At 40.7% G+C, this 25,689-nt stretch overlaps 2 protein-coding genes across 12 annotated transcripts in view; one reads left to right on the top strand and one right to left on the bottom strand.

Moving 5' to 3' along the window:
* Positions 1 to 25,689, bottom strand: part of tmem106ba (transmembrane protein 106Ba) — a 470,787-nt gene that overhangs the window by 318,193 nt on the left and 126,905 nt on the right. The gene's annotated exons all lie outside the window — the stretch shown is intronic.
* Positions 3,488 to 23,336, top strand: etv1 (ETS variant transcription factor 1). Of its 11 annotated transcripts, none has more exons than XM_072393651.1 (15): positions 3,488 to 3,570; positions 3,744 to 3,968; positions 4,210 to 4,308; positions 4,804 to 4,894; positions 5,212 to 5,259; positions 9,296 to 9,349; positions 9,488 to 9,542; positions 14,527 to 14,656; positions 15,470 to 15,658; positions 16,509 to 16,756; positions 18,869 to 18,940; positions 19,034 to 19,102; positions 19,177 to 19,358; positions 20,969 to 21,070; positions 21,659 to 23,336. In XM_072393651.1, the coding sequence occupies exons 3-15, from the start codon at positions 4,268 to 4,270 to the stop codon at positions 21,878 to 21,880; spliced, it is 1,503 nt and encodes a 500-aa protein (XP_072249752.1). In that variant the 5' UTR covers positions 3,488 to 3,570; positions 3,744 to 3,968; positions 4,210 to 4,267; the 3' UTR covers positions 21,881 to 23,336. The 11 variants fall into 11 exon arrangements, with proteins under 11 accessions (XP_072249752.1, XP_072249751.1, XP_072249749.1 ...); XM_072393650.1 differs by lacking the exon at positions 9,488 to 9,542 and adding an exon at positions 4,502 to 4,567 and having other exon boundaries at positions 18,872 to 18,940; positions 19,189 to 19,358; XM_072393648.1 differs by lacking the exon at positions 9,488 to 9,542 and adding an exon at positions 4,502 to 4,567 and having other exon boundaries at positions 18,872 to 18,940.

Raw genomic sequence — 25,689 nt, 5'->3', positions numbered from 1 at the left:
GTCCAACACTTGAGTCCTTTGTCAAAATCATAGAAGCCAGACTTGATTTTCTTTCCCCAAAGCATGTTCAAATGATGAAAACTGGTGCAGAGTATGTGCATGAAGGTGCAACACAGTCCCATCAAACTGTCTCATGTGCAGTGGAAATTTGATATATTTTCCAACAGTTTACTCTATCTTGTGCATAAAGAGGGTTTTTGCACTGCATGCTGGATTCAGGACCCTGAATCAGATGGTTTGACTGTGGACCGTGAATGTGTCTGCAGGAAAGAGGCTTTCAACATCTGGTTCAAATGCAGTTTCATAAAAGTTACACAACACACCTCGGCCAGTAACAGTGCTTTGACCCAGCTCATACTGACATAATGATAAGCCAGTCACTGTAACATGATTACCACCCCACCCCCTGTTTTTTGTGGTGTCTTTTTCTCAGCTGTGTATTTTACCACTTGGTTTTAAACTTCTAGTAATTTCCCAGAAATTTAAACGTGGTACAAAAGGACGCGAGGATTGTTGAATAAATCCTGAATTAAGGCTAAAAGGCAGCCAAAGATGTGGTTAACTGTCATTAAGTGTGTCACTGACTACTGAGCCTTTCTTTTGGTAGCTAAAATTTGAATCAAATAGGTGAAAAAGGGAAGATAAGATACTAATTTGGAGTATATCTATATATCTGATTTGAATGGCATTTGTTTTGGAATACAGCTTCTCTTAGTCAAATGGAAGGGTAGCTTCACTTGACCTGCGCCATCCATCCTCGACATGTGTTCAGCAGGAGCGGCTCACTGCTTCACTTCACATCAACTTCACCTGCCTGGAAATGGAACCCTGTCTGGATCCAAGATGGCACGAGCGTGACCACTACCGACTTGCTGTATGTCCCTCTTTCAGGCAAGTCTTTGATGCCATGGTAAAGTTTCCTTTTCAGGGACTTATTCTACATGTTTCCTGTATCAGTGCAGTGAAATCTTGATTCATGTACAGCAAAAACAGTAAAAAAAAAATCTAGCCATTCCTGACAATGATGGCAAATGAATTTTTCTTGCTCTTGAAACATACTCAGCTGCAGTTTCTGTGAGTTTTAAATACGTTATAGCCAAATCATCCTATTTGCTCAGTAGTTTTTTGAGTGTTGGGCCTTGATATGTAAAGAAAAAAACATCTTGTGAGTTAGATTTAAAACATTTTTAAAAAAGCATCAAGAGGAATACATTTATAGGAAGGAAAAACATGCATGGAGTTGCTCGTTCTGTTGACTCTTTAATTAAGCTAAAATTTTGTAGCATAGTTACTCAAACAATTTAAAATAATTTTTTTCTACCATTTAAAATAACCCCAACTCTAATAAGTTTTTTAATTCATGTGGCTATAAAACATGCCCCACATATCATACAGGAAATACCGTGCTATAGAGCAAATAGCTGCACAAAAAAAGCCTCACGCATGATAATTAATATATAAATAATACATAATACCCGTGCTTTTTCTGTGTTTTCTAACACTTTCGGAGGTCAGCTCCATCTTGTCCCTTTTGAAAAGTCTCAGAGATTATCTAACAAATTTCATCTGGATAATCCCGATCAGAACAGCTGGTTCATCACCTGGCAGAGGGAACCACAGCAAAGCGAGGACTGGTTGCACTTGTGTCTGTGGCCACACTGAACAAATAACATGCAGCTGCAAAACTGTGTTAAAACTATAATCAGCAGAAAAGGCTTCGCCAGGTTTGAGAGCAGCGTTTAAGTGGCACTAACATGCTATGGAAATCCACTCAGAAAACACAAAGGCCAGTGTTCTATTTATATTTATTTCTAATGTTTGTGTGGCCCTTGTATAGAAACAGGCCATGAAGTGTTAATATTCAGCCCTGTCTCATGTTATTTCATGAAATACAGTAGACATAGAATTAAAATGATCTCATATATACAGATAAACATGAGATGTTTTCCTGACACCCAGCATGATTCTCTAAGTATTTCTAAACTTACATTTGGTCGTTTAGCTAACGCTTTTATCAAAAGCAACTTGAGGTGAGGGAAACAACATTCAGTCTCCACTAGGATAAGACACCATGGGTGTGAGCATGAAGAAGTGAATCTATTTAAAGGACAGAGTACAAGAGGAACTGGTAACGAAGTGTAAAGTAAATGTATCTTTGGCATGTTAGAGTGTCAGAGTTGGAGACGTTAGGAGAGGAGGTGTTCGTTCAGCTTTAAAGGAATCACACATAAGAACAATATGGATTGAGACTTATCTCGTTGTAGTGATAGCAGTACCAGATTAAGTTTCTGAGGCAAACGCGATGCTTAAAAAGGAGAATTAGCCTCTATGACTGAGTTTAAACAGCTGGCTGTAGTCCAAAATCGCACTACAGGCAAGAACTGATTTGAGTTTGCTTCAGTAATCAGTCGACCTTTGAGTCCAGTGCATAGTGGAGTAATGCACCCTTTTTTATTTGATCAAACACCAGAAATGCCTCTGCTTTCCCGAGCATCTATAGTGGCATCACTGTGGATGACCAGCTAGACAAACACTGCAGTTGTCAAGACAATAAATAACTATTACCTGTACCAAGACTTGGATGGCTTACCAGGTCGGATAACTGATGAACAGACGGGTAAGAAAATGCTCAGATGACGACTGATCATCGGTCATTAGGCCCAGGTTACTCGTGGCACTGGTTAGGGAAATGCAGTAGATGAGGCGAGAACTCTAATATTAGTTTGAATTTCTGGTATTTTGCTGGATAAATTGATTAGCTGGGATGACTAGAAGCTTAACCTTAAAAGTGTCCACCGCAGTGGTCCTCGAGGTCTTCTACTTGCCTACGCAGCCTATACCACCGTTCCCTGGCAATAATATGCAGCCTAGTTTATTTGCTTTAAATCGGTCAGTGTGTGATTACCATTTCTTTTTTGTGACTTTTTAAAAAAAAAAAAAACTCCAGATTTGCTTCACTAGTTAATGGAAACATTAATCATGTATTTCCCAAATCAAGGGATTTGTTGTCACTCACTCAAATGGGTTTAAAAGAATGTTAAACCACGTTTTCTGTTACAAACTCTTCAAATTGTTCACTCTAAAGTAATTATATATAAAACATATAACATCCTTTGCACATCAGTACTCCAGTAGTGCTGTGTGCATGTGCACAATGAACATGAACATTGTTTTTATTCAAATTTGATCAAATGTTTGTAAAGTAATTAACAGAGATTACAAAAAGAGCTTCCTGTTACGGGAACTTATGAGCGCAAAAGATATAATCATAAGTAGCTCAATAATTTCGCAAAAGTAATGTATGCAACTGTCTAACCCAGTGTGTTTAAAACTTAACAGGAGTTTGGGGTTTGGACTTTGTGTTTTGGAAAGCAGTGTTCAGTTTCCTGGAAGCTGTCCTCGGTTTTAGCCGGTGACCTGTGCTTTGCTTCCAGGTCAGTGCCCTCCGTAAGTCTGCGGCACTCAACAATGTATCCCTTACAGGAGAGGGAAGAGCTGGCGCTTAAGCAAGTCCCTCTGGAAGCTCTTCAAAACACGGTTACCATGGTCACAAACTTGACCGGGAGAGAAGTGAGTATGTGGAGAAAATGGAGGTTTGCAGGTGCCGCTTACATTAATGTTTAAAAGTATTTAAAAGCAGGAAACATTTGACTTTGTTGCATAGTTTCTGTTATTAAAACAGCATTAATGTTCACATCCATGACAATGCTGTCATTGACCCTGCCCGTGCCCACCGCCTGCAGCCGTGCGTGATTGACTGCCAGCAATCTGATCCAGTGAAAGGCATTGACAACCAATAGGAAGCGGAGCGGCTTGTTTCCATGGGAGGCCCCGGGGAGGCGATGCCAAGCCGCTAGGAAGCAGCGCAGTGAGCGGGGAGAATTGCTGGGCAGCAGCCGGGACTGTGCGGATCCTGCAGCCGCTCTGTGGCAGTCTGCGCGCGGATGAAAGCGGTGCGAACTCGGAAGGTGAGTGCACGCGGTTTTCCACACTTCCTCCGCTGTGGAAGTTTATTGAATAGCGAGGAAACATCTCGGCGCACACTGAGCGCTCTCCGTTTACGCATCATGTTGCCGTTGCTGACTGACAGCTTAACTTTACAGCATCGCCGTCGGTGTTTACGGTCATTCCAAGCTCAAAACAGCTGAATCGAGTTGTATTTTAAAGAGTTTACGCCCCCTTTCTTTCTGTTTCTCTGCTATTTTAAAGGCTGACGCGACAGAAGACTGGACACTTTGGGGATCGTTCGCCTATTGAAGCAGAATGGATGGATTTCACGACCAGCAAGTGCCTTACTATAACTCCAAAGTGAGTAATCACTGCCGTTAAAAAAAGTTTAAGCGAAATCATCCCATGAAGCTATTGTTCATCCAGCTCCAACTCCCTTAATGAAGACACTGTCCTGATTTGTACATAATTCACTGCACCGCAGTGTTGATGTTGGCTCCTCTCTTAAAATCCTTTTTTTCTGATTTCATGTCTTTTTCTCTGCTGCTGCCAGGATTCAATACCTCCTCAGGGACCATTTAAGTTTCATCTAATCATCAAAGATAAAGAGCTGAACAAGGTGCCTGTTATTGGTTATGCACCATGTGACAGCATGTTAATTATGACTGATAAGTGAAGCACAGACCCTTTTACATAGTTTAAGCTTTAGAAGTGAATGAAGCATCAATGAGTGTCCCATTGAGGCTCTTTCATTTGCTATTTCAGTCACACAAATGCTGAAGCCAATCACAGAATCACTGCTTCAGTAAGGAAAAGAAATAAGAAATATCTTTTTGTTTTATTTCTTTTTTTTAGAAGCTGCAAGAAAAGAAGACAAGCCTCGAGAGACCAGCAAATGACAGAAAGAGAAAATTCATTAAGTCCGACCTGGCTATGGACACTGAAGGTAGGCACAGGACAGAGAGAGAAGCTAATTTCACGGCTTCTAAACATTTAGCAAAATTCAATTGGTTTGTGGCCACCTGTGCTGCTAACTACAGAATCTCAATTACAGCACAGCGGCCTGTGATGTTTCTCACAAGCCTCTGTCCACTGACAGACTCTCAAATTGACTTGTTATTAGCTGCACACATGCCCACTGAGCTCCAGTGGCATATCAGCCTGCAGTAATGAAGTCAGTTGTTTCTGATACTTCTCCTGGGCTTTGACTGTGTTTTTTCTGACTGCCTTCAAACCTTCTCTTCTCCGGTCTTCCCCCCTCAGAGCTCTTCCAGGACCTCAGTCAGCTGCAGGAGACTTGGCTGGCAGAAGGTGAGTGTTTCAAATCTCACGCAAAAAGGAGGAGAGATGGGTAAAAATGGATAGGTTGCGAGGGGGAGAAAAAAGCTGCCTGGAGTTACATGCCTAGCTTCGCAGTCCAATTAAAAGCCCGTGTGGAAGAGGCACCTTGTGTGTCATGCATACATTAGAGACTGTGAGCGAGGGGTCTTGAGGGAGACCGAGGAGGCTCTACCCAGAGAGTGTCATCACAAATTACCAGGAGAAGGCTCTCTGACGCTCACTGTCTCTCCTGCTTTTGGCAGCAGCTAACACGCTGCACGCCAGCCGCCGCCACTACCTCCACCTCCACCAGAGCTCTGCTACAGCCCACCAGCTCCCTCTTTCTCTTTCACCCACCCTCTCATATGCCTCCCCCCTCCCCCTTCTCTCTCATTGCTTCCTCTCAGCACTCCTCTCTTTATCTTCTACAGCTGTACTATACCATCACCTTGTCTTCTTCAATTTCATTTCTTGGCGGCAAAAAAAAGAATGGATCTATGATCATTTTTTTCTCGCAAACTTCCAAAACACCAGACCTAATTTCAGAGAGAAAACTGATTTAATTTTTTCATTTTTTTTTAAATATCCACCCATTTCACTCCTTTTTTCATATTTTGTCTCTAATGGAAAGACTTGCTCATTGTGGTCTAACTGAGACGTGATGCTTCAGGATTTAAGTGCGAGCGTCCTCTTTCCACCGTGTCTGCAGCACCGAACTTTTGGTCAGTGGTGAAAATTGTTCATTTTTGTTGTCTTTATGTGCATGGTTGCATGTTGGCTTAATTTCTCTCTTTACTTTTGTACTTGCATCTCGCTAAGATTTAACTATACAGCATGTAATGTTAAAATGTATGTCTCAATGGAGGAAAAGTTGGACATTTTAGAATTTAACAGTAAAAAGTACAAATTTTAGAGTGTTTTTGCTGTAGTTTTTGATTTATTCTCTCAGTTTTTAACCAGATAAAGTGTAGAGTAAAAATGTATTGCTTTGAAATAGTTTTGCATGTTTAAAGTAAAACAAATTGCTGGTGTAAGAATCAAGCTTTTCAGGACTTTGTTGTAATTCCAAACTGCATTTACTTTACAACTGCTTGCCGACTAATGCATGTAGTGTTACATGAAAAGAAAAAAGTAATCTTATGTTTTAACAAGTGTAAATTTATAAAAACAAAGCCCTTGAATTCTGGACTATTTTTGAAAAGTCAACTACAAAAGTCAAAACGTGGTTTTTGGGTTATAATTTAGTGCGACAGTATTTCATATGATTAAACTTAAAATATGATGCCAGAAAGGCATGTACTGTAATGTATCACAATATCCTTAACAATTGTCCTTTTATAGGCCTTATTTTTAGTCAAACAACTCAATTATAGCAAATTTTTTATTATTTCGTCATTTTATTACAACTATAAAATGCATTCCTGCTCATCGTACAGTAAAGCCCTAATTCTCATTGTAAAGTACAACTCATGCAATATAATTGAGTCAACTTTGGTACTTTCTTCTTCTTTTTTTTTCCCAAAACGATTAAGTTGTAATAGATTCACTGGAAAAGTGTTGGGAGAATTTTTGCTTGCGCCCTTAACGTTGCCAGAAAAAAAAGCCTCAATCATTTATGGGCTCCATCTATTCTTTAAATCATTTGAAAACGCTCACAGTGCAATCCAAAGCCTTTAAAAAATGAGAAGTATTCTTTAAAACAGATATTGGAATAGTTGAGCGACTCTGAGCAGCGGCGAGGTGAGATGAGGCGTCGCGCCGCACACCGCAGGGTGTGTAAAAGAATAAGACATGATTTTAATATTTCAGTATCCAAAGTGAGAAAAGAGACAGCGGCTGATAAGAGGTATTACTGTTAAGGATTACAGTTCTGCCTGTCTTGGATCAATGTGATGATGTACGATTCAGGATTGTGGATTTAATAAATGACTTCCTGTCCATTAAGATGAAAAGGAATACCTTTCCATTTCTGAGATTTATTAGTTCAGGTAATTGGAACAAGAGGAGGAATTATGAGCGACAGACTGAATTTCCGACTTCTGAGACAGAGAGGTTGAAGGTTTGTTAAATGACAGCCAAATGTCTGACCCCCCCCGATCCACATCAAACCTCCTTCACCTCTTTTTTTATTTATTTTTGTAAATTTAGAAATACAGCTAATTTAATTTCAGATTTCTGCCTTAGTTGTGTTTTATCTCTGCTGTCAGTGCACTAATTTCTCTGTTAAACAAATGAATGCAAATTTGTTCAAAACCTGCTCGTTAAAAAGCTCCTCCGATCATCTCAAGCCTTGCATTTGATTTCAACTTTTTCCCTCTCATCGTTCTTCCTTTTTCCCCTCTTATTTAATTTTTTTTGTGAATGACGGCAGATTTCAAGCTCTGCCGTTCCCCCGCAGGAGTTTGTTGCAGAAATCAGCTGGCTCATTCACAGACTGAACCAGTGACTCATCCAACCTGTACTTCCGTTTGGACACAAATAACGATGCCTTCTTTTTTGCCGTTTTCACAGAATTCCTCTTTGTTTCAGTCGAGGCCTGTTTTTTATAATTGTTTTGGTTTGGCAGCTTGGAAATGTGTGGTTCTTACTTGGATAATCAAATGATTGACTGCTGAGTTGAGAACTCTCCTTCATACCATTTTTTTATATTTTTGGCATGGCCCTTTAAGAAAGCAAGAAGCAAAGCCAGATGAATAATAAAGTAAATTCCTTTGTAAAAAGGTTTGATTATACTTTTATCTTTGCTGCTTTCTTTACCCGCTTGACATTTTTGGAAAATATGGAGCAATTTCTCCTCTTGATCTGTTAATTGTTTATTCTTCTCAATTCACACCTCTGGTGGGGGGAAAAAACACCCCTGACCAAAACAAGACTGACAAAAGTGGAAAATCTGCCTTTTTTTTGTAGATTTAAACATGTCAAGGCAAGTTACTGATCCTGTGATAATGAGGATCAGCCTCATTGTGTGTATAAATAGATGTGCTAATGACACATTTAAATATCTTTTTGCTTTTTGCCAGAGAGACAAAACTTGAGGGACATGACGAACTGTCACAGAGTGTAAATATGTGTGATATAAATACGTGCATGCTTAATTAGAGCCAAAGTGGAGAAGGCTTCATTATTTTAGCATTAGCCTAGGTGCAGGGGCTTCAGAAGCACAGGTGAATCATTGCAAGGTTTGGAACAGACCTAACTCGGTAGGTACAGGTGGATTCACCAGTAGGGAAGAAGCCAATTAGATACTGTTAACAATGGGTGTTTGGCTGCTGGCAAGGAGTGAGAGGCGAGGATGTGGAGCAGTCAATGGTTCAAGGCGACCTCAGGAAGTGGATTTAGGACATATATGGTCCACTAAAGTAAATTATCATTTCCACTTCCAGGCAGTGGTTTGTGGGGAAATATAGTTAATTGTAACAATTCTGTAATAAATTATGGAAAACATTTCAGTCAAAGCGTACCGAGTTTGTGTATTTATGGTGTTAGATCTGTGTTTTTTTCCTGGTAATTTTAATTACAAACAAGAAGAGACTAGAGAACTGGAGTATGTATTTTTCAGTAGAAAGCAGCGTCTTCCCTACAAAGCCAATGTCTTTTATTGTTTGATCTGCTGTTGCTTTAAAATACCAGATGGGCTCGTGTGATTTATGTATGTTTAAATCACTAAGATTTAAAAAGAAAAATTGAGCTGTTCTGGAGGAGGAAAGTGTAATATGATTTAAAAAAATGCTTCAGGATTTAATGAGAAACAAAAATGACTTCATGAAATTGTTCCACTGGTTGTGACCCTGAGGTTGTTAAAGCATATTAAAGCTCCTGAAATGTCCTGAATTTAAGAATAAATAAACACAACAAATGTCCCGGCTGTAATTTCTTGTGAAACATATTCTTGGACATTTTAGGCAAACACTGCTGGGACAGGCCAGGCCAATATTACACGGGACTGTTTGCCAGTGGACAGTATTGAATTGTAGGGGGCTGTGTTATCCACCAACATTCATCCGTTCATCTCTGCTTGTGTCTTTAGCTCAAGTTCCCGACAATGACGAGCAGTTTGTTCCAGACTTCCAGACTGAAAACTGTGAGTACAAGGCTGCATTTTTGTCTTTATATGTTTGAGCATGTGAGAACATCTGTGGTGTTTTTTCTTCTGCCTCGACTGGTGTGTTTGTGCTTTGGAAAGTGCAAGTGGCATCATGTATTTTTCCGTGTCTCTCAGTGCGATCACCTTCGCTTGCACAAGTGTTCTCTGAAGAGCTGCAGCAGTCTTGCAGGTCTGTAGACAGGTGCAGGGGGGTTATCTCTTGCTGTGTCTATCTCTCTCCCTTGTTGTTCATGAACCTCTTTCCGCCTCTGAGACGTTATTACACTGTGATTTATTTGCATAAGGAAACATCAAAATATTGAGGCAGTGTTTTTTTTATGGCGGTTGAGGTGATATTTTTAACTCCAGGTGGTCCAAACTGCTGTCAACTGATGGTTGTTTTGATTTCTTATAAATAAGATCTTTTTTAAAATGCTCCTTATGGCCTTTCCTCAAAGTGCTTTTTGTGCAAACCATCAAGTGTGGTTACGTTTTCTAAATCAGGCAGAGTAATATTAGGTGCCGCATCTATCTTTTCGTTTGCTTTGTACACTCTCCACCCTTCACTGGGGATTTTACAGCATATAAAGTGAGGTATGACTTTTTTTCTCCCCTTGTTTACATATTTTGTCCCAAAAAAGAACAAATTCTATTTCTAAGAATACTTCCTAAAAGTTAAAAGTAATCTTCTGATGTGGGATGAGCCAGTTTTGCACTGTGATAAGGATAAGACACGGCGACTGGTGACTTGGCACAGTACATCTCTGCAGGAAGTAGTGCCAAGGTGGGGACAGAAATTGAGTGAGTGGAGCTCAGTGGGGCCCGAAGAGAGCACATGTCTTTTAGATGAGCCAAAATGTGCATGAAACTGTGAGAAAAAACACAAAAGTGTGTGTCCACACCCTGCATCTTCCCTATGTCCTCAATGCCCTTTAACCTTAAGCGAAAAGTTGGACAAAAGGTAAAATTATTTGAGAAGAATCTGTACTAAATCAAAGATAAAAAGTCAAAGGATTTTTACACTTGTATTAGAGTAGATTTAAAAATTGTCGTCATATTTGAGATTTTGTTATGATTATGCTGGGCAAAAAAATCAGGCTTCCAGGCAAGATTACTGATCATTTAACCCCATTTAATCCATATCACACCAAAAGATCCTTGAGCAGGTTCCCATTTGTTATCTGAATTAAAAACTAGAGATTGATGGAACTATATGCATCTCCATGTTTAATTTCTTTAAAAAGGCAATATTTGCATTTTTAACTAGATTTTACTTTAAATTGTTTAAATTGTATTTTGTGATTAGATTTCTTATTTTTTTCCCCATTTATCTGACCTCATTATTCATCTTTCATAATACATGCATAAACTCAGCAATTTTTAAAATGTACAAATCTGGGAGGTGAATTGGCTTTCCCAAAAATCCATGATGAAGGAGCTGTGTGGTGTTCAGGACAGTAGAGAACCAGAGGTCACCAAGACTGTCCCGTTGTCCTTCAGAGGTAGCCAGGGTGGGTGGCCATGATGGCAGGAGACTGCTGACCATCTGAATTGTCCTGTTGGCAAACCTGCAGCAGACTGTAGAGGCACTAACAGATGGCAAGAGGGTGAGGGCACTGTGGTTGGGCGCTTGAGCAGGCATCCCAGCCGGCAGCTCTCCCATATGGGTTTCACCAGTCCGAGAGACAGAGCGGTCGGTGTAGTGGAGAGCAGTAAAAGAGGTGAGGGTGGAGGAAGTTGTGCCTAAACAGAAGAAAATTAAAGGGGAAGAAACAATGGGAAAAGATAAGGCTCCATCTAATATTAATTTCACAACAAATCAGTTTTGATAGGCACTTTGTATGAAATTAAGTGTTGTTTTTAAATTCTAAAGAGGGCCACTGTTTTTCCATCATTATAATAAAAAAAAAGGGTAGTATTTATTTTTACGTCAATGCCACATGCATCAGAGATAAGTGATGTGTGCCATAAGTGCCCATTAGTGCACTTCATGTAAATATCTAATGTGTGTTCACAGCTGAAAATAGTGCAGTCTTGGGATGTTTGGCCAGCATTTGCTGGGCCCAATCAATCCCACATCCACACAGCTGCCAATACCTCCTATAAAGCCCCCCAAAATAAATAAAAATACATTTGAAAAAAAATGTAGCAAATGGTCTTGGAAAAATGATTAATTCATTCATTCATTTGTGAAGTCAATATGTTAAAAACACCTTTAATGTCGTCACATTTCATATCTTTTTACAAATTCATCAAATTTCATTTATATCAAATGTAAACTAGCACTTAATGTAAAAAAAATAAAATAAATAAATAATCCAGATTAGTAGCATAGATAATCCAAAAAGTAACATTTGAATATTTCCCAAACTAGCCGGCTGTTCGGCTAACTATTAGCATTCCCAGAATAATTAGCATTAGCAAAAGAAACATTTTGAAATGTCTGTTGGAGAAGTGTGCGTATTATTTTAACTAAACCAATTGAAATACTGCTAGTAAGTGTGTTTATTCATTCTGAGAAATGCTTCCTAACAGTAAAACAGCAGTGTTTTTACATATTATAGGCTTCAGTTTTCTTTGGGAAGCGGAAGAAAACTGATGAAGAGGAAAACAAAGATATCAGTAAAAATGTATCAGAAAAAAACAAACAGTTTTTACAGTTTTATATTTTTATTGCCTCCTATCAACTCTCTTGAGAGGCTCCATGGCAGTTTCCCTCAATGTCACTTCGCACTCTCCACTCGTGTGGCAAAGAAGCAGCGTGTGAGCGGCCTCGGAGTAAAAGTGTCCTGAGGCTGAAGGAGAAGAAGGAGAAATTTCTTTGTCTGGAACTCCAACACAGATGCTTACCATTAGCATAACTTAGCAGGGAATGAAGAAGTAGAGGAGGTGTAAAATGAGGCCACACGTTACCAGCAGATCTGAGCCTCCATCATTTAACAGGAAAGGCGAGCACCTACAGTAGGTGAAAATGGAATGGAAGGTTTTTCGCTGTTGCCAAAAGACCTGTATTTTTTTATGAATGGACTGGAGAAATATCTGCCAAACGTAGGCTTTGGTTCTGCCAAAAAGCACAATTTGTTTCTTAGAGTACACAACTGTTGGTACCAACAGTCCTTTGACAGTATAGTGGAAGGACTGCCAGACATATTACATCTAAAATTAGGTTAAACTTTCCTGTGCCACAATGTTTAAAACAAACATCTACATCCGATCTGTACAGCAAAAAACTAAGAACATTTATGCATGTTTCAAGTCAATTGCACAAAAAAAAAGGGGAAAAAAAAGAAAATTTAAAGACCTGCATTCAAAATAGACCCAGTAATTGCTCTAACTGCTTCTTCTCCTAAACAACCTACTATCTTGGTTAATCAATATGTGGATAATGAGAGCAATCAAGCAATGATGGGCATGACATTCTGGTCTAAAAAGGAAGTCTCTGTTTTAGTCAGAGGCAATGCCCTCACTATTGATTTGTGTACCTTGGCACCCCACTGAGGAAATCTATTGTGACATTTCCATTTCTAATTCAAGACCCTGTGCTGCTGCACGTGTGAGTCTATTGTTAAGAGCTGATGTGACACTTGCATTTAAAACAGCATTTTCATACTCGTATGCAAACTGAAAAACTCAGAAACATTTAGAGAAATGAAAAATATCATTTGATATCTGACCTGCAAACAAGAAGTAGGGTTTTAGCTCTGGTGTTAAACTCAGAAAAACAAATCCATGTGTTTTTATTGTAGTTAGAGACACCGACTGTAATCTTGACAGGCAAAGCTAAGATATTGTTTTGACTTTGTAAACTCTTAACAAGGCTCTGCCATGCCAGTACCGTCAAAGGTCTCCCCTCAGGAAGTGTCTTTTTGACCTCAGATCGATGACCTGGAAAGGTCAGGCCCCCAGCGAGGGCTGCGAACAACCCCTGAGCTCTGTCATGCAGGGCCGGTGTGGCCCGTCCCCCAGGGTCTCGGCTCTGCGTCAGATGGGGTGTTGGCAGATCGACCCCTGCTCATAAGGCAGCTGTCAGTCAGTCATGAAAAAACTCCCCAAAACATCCTTTCTTTTCAGCTGCTTGCAGATTTGGAGACCTTCCTGTCTGCTCTTTTATTTAAAAGAAAAATATTCCCAAACCACAGGTTTAGGTCTCTTTGGGCGTCAAATGTCTAAATGTTTCTTCTTTAGCTGGACCAAGAGTTGATGGACTTCCTCTCTCAGTTCATGATTCTTGTGACTTGGTTTTTAACTCAGGGAAAATCCATCTCTCAGTCTGAAAAATCAGTCAAAAATTGTACCCTTCAACCGCGACTGGACCTCTCTTGTGTTTGATAGAATGCCGTGGGAAGGCTTTGCTGCTGCTTTGTGTGCAGTCGCGGTGAGACGGCGATCGGCGAGGCAACCTGAGCCTGACTTCATTCTGACTGACTGGGTTTTCGTCAGAGGCGCAGTCAATTGGATTAGCGTTGATCATGACTCAAGATGATGGGATGTTAATCAGGACTGATCAGGCACTTAACAGCCTCTCAGATGCACCGGGCTCGTTGTGGGGCCATAGGTAGCGAGCGCAGGCCCCCCCCTTCAGATCAATGAGCTCTGTTGTTGTCGTCTGGAACGTATTGACAGAAAGCTGAAAGCAGATAAAGCATTTATAGGAGCTCGCCGCACACCCAGTTTTATGATTGTCATATTTCACTAACAGAGCCCACGCCAGGAAAAAGCCAAACAAATGAGATTTGAAGTGAGCTGTTTGTGTAAGTGATGGCCTGAGATGTCAAATCCACTGGCAGATGTGTGCTTAGAGAAGCAATCTTTTAACCCTAATTTAGCCATCACAGGTTTTCTCAATCAGGGATGGCTCGGGACACAACATGTATTCTCATCTGATTCCTAGTTTTATTGAGTGATAATTTATTCAATTTGATATTTAGAGGTGACACCTTAACTTCTGATAAGTAGCAGCTAACCAAAAGTTAATGTGGATTTGTCCTGTTTCTTTATCCACTGATAACTATTTCATTTTAATGGCCACAACTTCTATATTTCTGTAAACATTTGCCAAAAAAATTAAGTTAAAATGTAATTTTTACTTTCTCTCAAAGTGATCTAAACCACACAAGTTAGTATTTGATGCTAAGATGACTCATAGCATCTTCTTCCTTTGCCTCACATTGTAGTGGCTTTCCACGGTCTGCAGCTGAAGATCAAGAGGGAGCTGCACAGCCCGTGCTCAGAGCTGAGCTCCAACTGCAGTCAGGAGCGGCCCTTCAAGCTCCAGTATGGAGAGAAGTGCCCGTACAGCATCAGGTGGGCGCTAACACAACACCGCCTCGACATTCACAGCGTCTTTTATAAATGCATCAACAGTTTTGACCAATAAAGCCTTGTTCACGTTCATTGTAAATAAAAAAAAAGACCCTATTTAAACAGATTCTATTTGCTGTAAACTGTAAATCATTCTCAGCCTTTGAAGTCTTTGAAAATGACTTTCAGGCACTGGAATAGAAATGTCATATAATTTGTACCAGAAACAGCAGGCATCATTGATTTTATTTAATGTAATACGAAGCCTGTTGAGACGTGTAGTCATGTGACTGTTTTTAATTTTAGATGAACATGGTGCTTTAGCCTATTCATACTCAGTTTTGACCCGATTTGATTTGGATCACATGATGTAACTGCAATCTACTTCTGTAGAAGACTGCAATTTATTTTCTCACCATGTGATCAAATACAGAGAAGAGAAAAAAAGGCAAAGTCTAACATTTGGTGGGGCTTGCCTAACATCAGGATCCTGATCGTTTCCGAGTTTATTCTCCTGAAACGAGTCAATACAACTCTGAGTTTGCGTTTCATTTACAGAGAACGGTCAGACAGTACTGTTCAACAGAGAAAAGGCTCAAAGGGGAATGTTTTTTCCGATTATTTTAATGTTTTTTATTTTTTTTTAATCAACCAAATTGTATCCCCAAATAGTTTTGATAGACAAATTCAAAGAGATGTTCCTGACTTGTTCCTCTCATGTAATGGAAAGTGTTGTGGCATACAGTAAAGACTTGTATGTAAATCTTCTTTCAAACAAATCAGAATATAATGTGGTGAACTCTGTCGTTATTACAGTGCCTATGAGCAGAAGCAGCCTGCAGGAATGAAGCCCTCCAGCCCCGTGACGCCCCCCTGTAGCACCCCTGTGTCCCCCCTCCACCATGGCTCACCCACGGCAGCCCCGACACCCAAACCCGACAGGACTTACGCCCACGTCCCGCCCTCGCAGCCTCTCCCTGACAACGCCTACACCATGGACCACAGGTACTGCAGCCTTTTACATTTACATCACATTTACATGTGGGACTTTCAGCTGGCGGTTGTTCTCAGAACAGATGTAATAAGTTCACAGAAGCAGATCCACATCAGTTTAACTTACAAGTGAATCATGTTTGCTGAGTGAATCCTCAATGGGCAGCGCCAAAAACGACAACCTTTGGCAGCACAGTATTTAACAGCCAAACCTGAAATGACATAAATCATAGTGTTGTCATAAAGAATTACTGATCATTGAGAAGTACTTTCTGACCTCTTGCTTTGTCTAATCCATCGTCAGTAACCATGTACAGAGCAGAGAAATAAGCACATAGCAGACAGCTGTTTTTATTGATGAGGCTCTTTCTTTTGGTGCGGGAGGGGGGTTTAAATAATTTCAAGTACTTCTTTACTTTTGAGCGTTTATATAGATTATTAAATTGCGTTTATTATCTGCAGTGCTATTCTTGCCTCCTTTGGTGAAGTTTTTGGAGCATGTGAATAGTAAATCACCTCACTTTAAAGTAGTGCTCTAATCAATGAGCGTCATCTGTGGCGCATTACCAATAATAAGTTAACCAAGCTGCTCTTTTGTGAAGGCCCTACAATATGAGAGTGTGGATATCAGATTAAATGATTATGAAAATTCTTGTCCGTAGAGATATTGTTTGCATGTAAACATAATAAATGGTTCTTCAGGCATAGATGATTTGCTTAAATATTCAAATGTTATATTCAAGTTATCTAACTGAAAAAGTGGCATTTAAATCTTAACTTGTTTTCATTGTTATCTTTTCCAAATGAACTAGTGAAGTGTTTAGTCGTTTGGTAATAAATCCAATGAATTTATCCTCGTCAGATTTCGACGTCAGCTCTCAGAGCCGTGTCACTCGTTTCCCTCCCCGCCGACGATGGCTCGGGACAGCCGGCCCATCTACCACAGGCAGATGTCGGAGCCCAACATCCCCTTCCCTCCGCAAGGCTTCAAACAGGAGTACCCCGACCCCCTCTTTGAACACCCGGCCATGATGGGAGCGCCGCTTCCCCACGGATACCCCGCCAGCATGATGATCAAGCAGGAGCCGAGGGACTTCACCTACGACTCAGGTGAGAGATTTGAAAAACTTGCTGCTTTTGTAAGTGTTCGTGCTGCTTTAAAGTCTGGTAAGTCAAAGAGCCAAAACGTGATTTGCTTGCAGATTATTATCATTTTAGGAATGAGAGAAGACAAGATAGGAGGGGGTGGCGTTTATTGAGTTTACCCATTATTAGGGCAGGGGTTCTGGTTGGGCTGGGTGTCTGCGCCGTTCACCATTTCCTGTGGCGCTCTAATAGAAAAGAGGGGGGCCTATGCCTGCTCACAGTCCAGAATGCACCCTCCCACGCTTGTCCACTCCCTTTGGTTTGAAGAGTAAAAGGACCTAATCATGAGGCTCTGTGGAGCCTGAGGCTATATCAGGTCATGAATGAACATTCGCCGGGCTGCTGGGTTCATTCACAAGGCGATGGAGAGGACCCAGGAGAGGCAGAGCTGGAGGAGAGTGTGTGTGACCAGTCAGGGGGAAAAGCAGCCCCATGGTGACAAGTTCATAAACACACTCAGGCCTCTTTCAAATCTCTTTTACTGTATGTTACACTTTGTCTGTTTGCCTAATAGCAGCTTGGTTGTTTCTTATCACTGAAAAGCCAGATAACTGTGATTTTTTTTGGGGGGGGGGGTATTTTCTCGCTTTCCAGCGCCGTAGATGTGTTTACTGAGTTTCACAACTGCGTGGCTTCTAAATGCCAATTAACACCAGTGGATAATTCCTAAAAAAAACACATGGGCTTCTGCACAAAGACATTTTATTTCTCAGCAAACATACTCTTAGTAGCTACCAGGTTGTATTGGGTCCATTAGCAGGGCAATTATTTGCATCATAAACTGAGCTATCTTTTATCATTAACTGAGCTGTCTTTTTTATCATTGATTTTATTCAGATAGGGAAAAGTTCCTAGATTCTATCATCATTTGTGAGGATTTAAACCTTAAAGAAAAAGCTAATTCCCCCATGTTTCTGCACTTTTGCTTTGTATATGTCGAGAAGGAAACATTACAAGGATAAACAAGGATAAAATACAATAAAAAGATGATCGTCGATGTGTCAAGAGGTCTTGATAGTTTTGTTGCCACTACTGTGCTGTACATGCAAGATGGAGCATGAGAATGGATTTGTCAGGAGTCACAGTGGAGCATGTTGAGTGGAGCAGGCCTGTCGGAGAGGATGGGAGGGGAGCTGGTAATTTCATTAGCAGCAATTTCCTCCACAAGCCCATTACTTTGATGAAGCTCAGAGAAATGTTTATGGGCCTAAATGAAGGGCTTCAGTGTGTTTATTGAATATTCACTTTGTAACCTGTTTGGCCGTTTTTGATCACAGCATTGCATCTGTGTTGTGGGAGGTTCCGGCGTACTCAGTAACTAGACAAGTCAGTTTAAAGCAGATAAGTCTTTTCAGAAAATGATGATGAAATTATACAGAACCATAACACGGTCTTTGAAAATTGATGAGAAAAGACAAAGTAAATCTCTGTTACTACTCTTTAAAAGGCTGTTTTAGATCTTACACATTTCAAGATACTAAATAAATCTGCCTTATCTGGCCCGTCATCACTTCTTGATTTGTAATGTTGTTATATTGTCTGATATAACGGTGACATAATTCTGCATCCGAGCATCACCCAAGAAGACTATCAGATGTCTGATACTGTAAACTAAATAATAAGTAACAGTGTGTTCATGTTGAGCAAAGAAGAGGGATGATGAGAAGACGGAGGGTCTTTGAATCCAAACTGTTTTAGCTAACGTACTTCATTTACACAATATTCCATGAAAAAAAAGAAGACATTTCTACCTGCAGGTGGATTTGATTTTGTGTGAAATCATATCGCATCCTCGCATTATGAAAAACTTACATCATGTCAGCCTGTGTTTGCACATTCTGTAGTAAATCCTCCTCTGAGTGGAGACGCTCGGGGTACGTATTAGCACTGTGATACAGTGAGCTCGCCTGTGGCTGGAAGCCATTGCAATGCAGACACTGGAGGGCTTTTTCTTTAATCAGAGCCAGTGGTGCATTAAGTGAACAGGCTTTGACTGCTCTCAGGTAACTGGGATAGTGTTCTTAATGCTGCCTTCGGGCACTTTAACACCCACTCTCATTCTTGCCTGGGTTTCAGCAGAAGTGCCTAGCTGCCATTCTGTCTACTTACGGCAAGACGGCTATCTGGCTCACACTAACAGGACTGAAGGTACCAACGATGATATGTGTGGATGTTGTGAAGGTGCACATATGGGCTTGCTGAATTTTACATAAAACTGCCCTTATTCCTCTTGTTTTCCAGGTTGTATGTTTGACAAAGTGGCGAGGCATTTCTACGATGATACCTGCGTGGTGCCTGAAAAGGTGGAAGGTGAGTTGTCCACGAGAGCACAAAACTGCTCTCCGTGTAGTCATTTCCAGTTATAGCACAATCATTCATTTTAGCATGTTCTGCAGGTGACATCAAGCAGGAGTCAGGTCTGTACCGTGAGGGCCCATCATACCAGCGCAGAGGTTCCCTGCAGCTCTGGCAGTTCCTGGTGGCTCTGCTGGACGACCCGTCCAACTCCCACTTCATTGCCTGGACCGGTCGCGGCATGGAGTTCAAACTCATCGAGCCAGAGGAGGTGAGAAGCTCAGAAATACATTATACTTGATACCACAGACTATACGCAATCATTTCTCTTGAATTTAAATACAGTTCAAGCAAAATCTTTATTTTGTGTTTTTACACGCTGTCATAGTTGCACAAACGCAACTGAACTGCAGGGAAACTTATGAGGTTTCAGTTGTTTTAGATGCCCAAAATTTGCTCCTCAATGGTCCATTTCTGAGCAGCCATTAGCTTGGTGCTTTCAGTTTGGAAAATCCTTTTTGATCCTCAAAACTGAAAAATCTCTGACTGTCGGAAATTACACACAAGTACTTCACACAATCCCAAAAGACATGGAAAGTGGCTTTAATATTCCCGTGAAATAGCTGGGGGTAAGAGCTATTTGCTACACTTTGGCTGCTCTCAAAAAAGCATGCTCTGCTCTGATTGGTCAGCTGATCAGAGAAGTATTCTCATTGGTCACTGGATGAGTCATCATTAAACAGTTAACTGAAATAAAGTGTTGAACTCCAACAAAGGAACTTTTTATCATTGGGTCAGATATCAGGTGCTACAAAGACTATATTAAAAAAAAGAAAAAGAAAAATTTGGTTTAATGAAGACTTAAAAAGCTTGCCGCATTATTTTCACCGTGCGTTTGTTTTAACATTCAAATCTTACTATCTCATCTAAAACTTACTGTTTACTACTATGTCTCATGCCGAAAGGCAGTAACTACAGCCATTTTTCATACTCCTACCTGGTAAAAATGTGGATTTCAAGAGAAAAATCAGAGTTTTAAATGGTTTTGCCCTTTTTTGACCCCATTTATTTTATACTTACTATACTTAATCTAACTTACTGACCCACACAGTCTGTCCCTGCTGAGTATTTCACAGGACGTATTCCTAAAAATACAAGCCGTTAGTAGTTGGACCTTTTGAAATGGAAACATAGGCTGGGTCTGTGTGTGCCCATATCACACACAGTGGGGCTCAGTCTCTGTTGGGGGATTCATCAGGGGGTGGACGTGAACAACGGAGGAGATAGAGGAGTACGTGGCAGTGGTCCACTCGGCCCGATGGTGTCTAGAGGTATAGGCCAGCTGCAGCTAACAGGGGTGTCCATTCATGCCATCAGGTGACCAAACGCATTTGGGACGCCACAGACAAACGTTAGCTAACGGCTTCTGCCTTTGCAGCGGGCAGGTGTAGCATGTCAGCGGATACATGGACAAAAAGACAGCAGTTCCACTGTTCTGGGAAAGAATCATTAGTGAGAGACAGCGTGAAAAGAGGTACTAGAGCGAAAATCAGAGGAGAAGCTGAAGAGAGTGCTGTGGGGTTGTGGGTTTGGACTGCGAGGCCGGATGGTGGGTGGTCTGCTAGACAGGTGCTGTAACATCTGCTGCCTCCTCAGCTGAGTGTGTGACAAGCTCCTAATGAACACACCCTGGTCAGGTCTGCTCAGGCTGGACTCGTCTAATTACTCTTATTAGGAAAATATGAAGTATGTTTAAAATTTCAGCAGCTGCAACGTTCTTGTCAGGAAATCGGGTCGACTGTGCACGTCTGTGATTGTCTTCGGGTTGGCACAGCTCCGTTTACTGACTGTCTTCGTCTTGTTTGTCTGTGTTTGACAAAGGTTGCTCGTCGGTGGGGGATACAGAAGAATCGGCCAGCGATGAATTATGACAAACTCAGCAGATCGTTGCGTTACTACTACGAGAAGGGAATAATGCAAAAGGTAAAGTAGAGAAATCTTTACAAGTTAACATCATCTGCAACACTGACAGAGATCCAGAACCCTTTTCATTTTTTAGATCAAGAGCTTTGAACTTTTACACACATTAGGTAGGCTGATTGTTAACTAACTCCCCTCCCTGGGGTTGTTTACTCTGTACGAGGAGGTGGAGCATCTCAAAAACAGTTAAATAGATTTTTTTTTCCCACTGTGAGATGGTGCCCATCAAAAGAGCCTAAATATAAATGATTGAGTTAATCCTCAGTGGGTGGAGCTAAGGAACTGCAGTATTTATATTTACTGATTCACAATCAGGCAAACTTAAGTTAAAGATGGGAGTCATTATAGGCATAAAAGGCAGCTGCTGACATTGTGTCTGCCTCTGACAACAGTCCTTTCCACCATCACACTGAAATCTGACCTCAAGCCATTTCTCTAGCATGTCTTGGGAGATGAGGTTGAAAAAAATGTCTAAATCTTCACGCTGATTCAACAGATATTCAACCTTTTTTACCCCTTTGTGAGTTAAGCTAGATAATATGGCTTTAGTATTAGCTGTAAATTAGATAAAACATGTTCATCTTCCTCCAGGTGGCCGGGGAGAGATACGTGTACAAGTTTGTGTGCGATCCCGAGGCCTTGTTCTCCATGGCATTCCCTGACAATCAGCGGCCGGTGCTGAAGACGGACATGGAGCGGCAGATCAACGAGGAGGACACGGTGCCGCTGTCGCACTTCGATGAAAACATGGCCTACGTGCAGGAGGGGCCCTACTGCCAGCCGCACCCCTACAGCGAGGGCTATGTGTATTAATGTCAACCCCACAAACACACACTCAAACACACCCCTCCACTCTACCCTGATGCCCCGCCTCCTCCGCTCACCTGAGACTGTCGTGTCCTCTGAGTCACAGTCACTTCGGGAAAAAGACAAACACACACACACACACACACACACACACGGTGGCACTTACCTTTCCTCTACCGGTCTCACATAAACACACACATCCTCTTTTTGCTCTTGTCTTTCTGACGTCCAAGCTGCACAGCAGGATGGAGAGTGCACTTTACGGACAGGAACTGCGAGGTGGTAACCTGCTAGGGGGATAGCTGTGTCGTCGGCTTTTTACCATTGTTTATGTTTGAACATTAATGTGGAAATCATTCAGTTTATTTTCATTTTATTCTTCTAATTTTGAGCATGTGTCCCCTTGAGATTGGACTCAACTGCTAATTAATGGCCACCCAAGGCCAAAATTCCTAAAACTTGTACTGGAAATGTAAGGATACTTTTATGGTGAAGAGACATGACTACAGACTTGAAAAAGTAGTTACAAATGAGACATTTAGCTGTCTATGAGAAATGCCTCTCCAGGCTGAGCACAGCACATTTGTCCGTCAGTGATCTCTGCCCCTCATCCAATCAAACTGTAGATCTCATCGTGTAGGTGTTTTTTCCTGTAAAGACTCTGCTGGATCAGTCCCTCATCAGCTAAAAAACCTTGTGGGTTCATGAAGACGAGACTTTGTCACACAAGGACGCGCTGGAATTATACAGGGACACGTCCGAACTTTTCTGCATCACATGTGAACGGCCTGTGCTCAGGATGATCAGCAAGGCTACAGACTGCTGTAAAAGAACTCAGAAGTTTATTTGTACTCTGAAAATGCATCGGAGCAGCTGTCCTTCATTCGTCATTCAGGTGTTCAGCTTTTCAATGAATCACAGGTGAAGTTCTATGTACAGTTGAAGTGGATACCGCAATCAGTCAATTCAGGATAACGTTTGCATCCCCAAATGAAAAAAAAAGAAAAAAAATCTATTGATTTCATCAGTATAAATGATAAAAAACCTTTTAAAAAAAAACCTAACATAACAACTTGTTTTATTTCCTTTAAATTCTTCAGTTTTGTTCCAGGTGAACATGAGGTGTATATTTTGCTTAAAAACTGTTGCTTTGCCATTGATGGTTTGCTTTTCGGTCCAACAAAAAAAAAAGGGAACTATTTAGAGTTTTATAATGTGGTGAGTAAGAAAATCATGCTATATCAAAATGTTTCATTGTATAATCAGGTAAATGCACATTTTGTTGCTGCTTTAAATTGTAAGTGTATTTTCTAGTCTCAAGGAAAACAGAAACAAAAAAAAGGAAATTGTGTGGCAGGCTTGGCCTGCTATTCTGGATCCTTTTTATTTTCAATTTTCTTTTTTTTTTTTTTGTTTAATTTTTGTTCAATTCAAGCATTAAAAAAGAGTCTGGTCTGTTGGAGTTTTGTTCTCAAGGTTCATGTGTGCGGGATGGGATTGGCAATAGGAAAAATTCTGTAATAAAATTGTTCTGAAAAGCAAAATTATGACCTCTTTTTAAATGTTTTCCAGAACTAATAATCACTTAAAAGACAGGAGTTCATATTGCTTACACAAGACAAAAATATATACGGTATGTATACATATTTTAGTGGTGATTTCCACACTCAAACTTCTGGTTTATTGCATGTTTCTTTACAGAAAACAGCTTTAGTTGCATAGTGGACAAAACGTAAATGTGCGACTAATAGATTATGGACTCGTGTCAGTCTCCTGCTTCGAGAGAAAACTCCCAGCCACAACGCATTTAACCAAAGTGACACCTGAGGAAAAATCAGTGATTAATTTAAAACTCCACTTTTTCATGTAGGTGAATTGTTTCCATCCTTTGTTTCTGTTGCTGGCGAGTGGCAGTAATGAAAAAAGCGGTAACACTCCCTTAAAGTTATTATTTCCTTCTTTAAAGTGTCACCATTGCTAAAAATCAATGACTAATTTAAGGAAGCATTGTTTAATTGCTTCCACTGATGGGAAAAATGAAAACGGATGTGTAAGTAATGAAAAAACACTTGCCTTAATTTGTCAGAGCAGGTTACAAGCCAACCCTATTACGGTCCCTTCTCTTGGAGTTATTTATTGATTGTCTGTAGTATGGGGAATTGCCCTTAACTTTAAACACCTGATTGCTTCCCTGAGGATATTTAACATATAATCCGACATATACAAAGCTAAAAACAGCAGTACGGCTTTTAATATGATGAATGCCACTTCACACGTGGGTTTTACCTTTTAAAGGGGAATAATCTAGAGTCATAAACCATCTGTTCGAGAGTAATTACAGCATACATGTGGGATTAATCCAGAAAAACAAACAAGCCCTGTGACGGTTTACCTATTTTTTTAATAATCGCCTCTTTTTCTAATTCAAAAACACTGGTCAGCTGACTTGGTCTCTGTTTTTGGAGCGAGAGGGGAACTTTGTTTACAATTGAAACGTGAATGTTGTTGTCATTTTGGGATACATTAATGTGGGATGTTCACAGGAGATATTGTTCAACTTTAGTGTTTTTAATCTAGAAAGATTTTGCATCTAGAATTTAATTTAACAGTTATGCTCGTGACATATTGAAAAAGAAAGTCAAATGATTATGAAGTTTAATACTTTGCCTGGTGGTGGCAAAAAGTACATTTGCTTTTTTACATTTCATGCATGTTTGCATCTCTCAGCATTTTCATTTCTAGCCTCTCCACACAGCACTTTACTTCTTAAGACACTAAATTGATTGTGCAGAATACAAATTCAAAACTATTACTGATTATATAAAACACAGTGCATTGTCATATAGTAAGTCAAACCAACCGACTGTGTAAAATGTCAAGCTGTATAAATTATGTTGCATGTCCATCTTGCCATGGACTTGCACAAGGAATGCTTTTACTAATGTATTTTTAGGTACATTATGCAAATAACTTAACATTCTGAATGATTTGACGCATACTTCAGTGAAATAATCCCAGTGAGATTCCCTGCAGAAAATGTAAGACTTCATTGAAGGACTTCCCAGTGTTTAACTCAGAGGCTGTCTGTGGTTCGACTTTTGTTGCACAAATGAACTTCACGGTTACAGCCCGGACACAAATGACTGCGGTGTATTCAAACTCCCATCATTGAAATCTCATGCAAATACCTTGGTGCTTTAAATATGTGGTGAGTTTTCCACGTCAGCTGTGAGTTGCTGACAGAACTGTAGTACTTTCCACTTACGTGTAGTGAAGAGTCTGAAGGTCACTTGCAGGATTGCTTGTCTTACACCTTTTCAAAGGCATTCTGTTGCTGGGGCTGAAAATCACCATGCAAATCCTGTTATCTGGCCCCAGCTCACAGAATCAGGGCCTCAGCCACCAACATATTCACCATTTATGGACATATGCTTTACATCCTGTGCCACTGGCCAAATCCTTTGCTTCTCTGCTGCTAATATTCTGTTTATCTGAGCTGTGAATTGTGGTCCTCCCCCACTGTAACAAACAGATGGCCACTCGATCTTGAGTCATCACAAACCCATTACGAGAGTGACTTCTCCTCAGCCAGGCCGCCTTGATTCGTGCCCGATGGCTCTCGCCAGTGTTTGCTCAGGCCCTTAAGTCATCCTCAAGCTTCGTGACACACTGTGTTTGCTCAGGTTAAATGGCTTGTGTTGCCCCTGGAGTCCCCTGATTGGCTGTGACACTGCAGTGTTTGACAAGTGAAATGACACCGAGTGGTCCCCGTCACAGCAAATGTGTTTGGCTGTTTGAAACAAGTTGGCTTTTAA

This window comes from Leuresthes tenuis, unplaced genomic scaffold (assembly GCF_036924035.1).
Source record: "Leuresthes tenuis unplaced genomic scaffold, fLeuTen1.0.hap1 SCAF_10, whole genome shotgun sequence".
NCBI lineage: Eukaryota > Metazoa > Chordata > Actinopteri > Atheriniformes > Atherinopsidae > Leuresthes > Leuresthes tenuis.
This window is presented reverse-complemented; position numbering and strand designations above follow the sequence as displayed.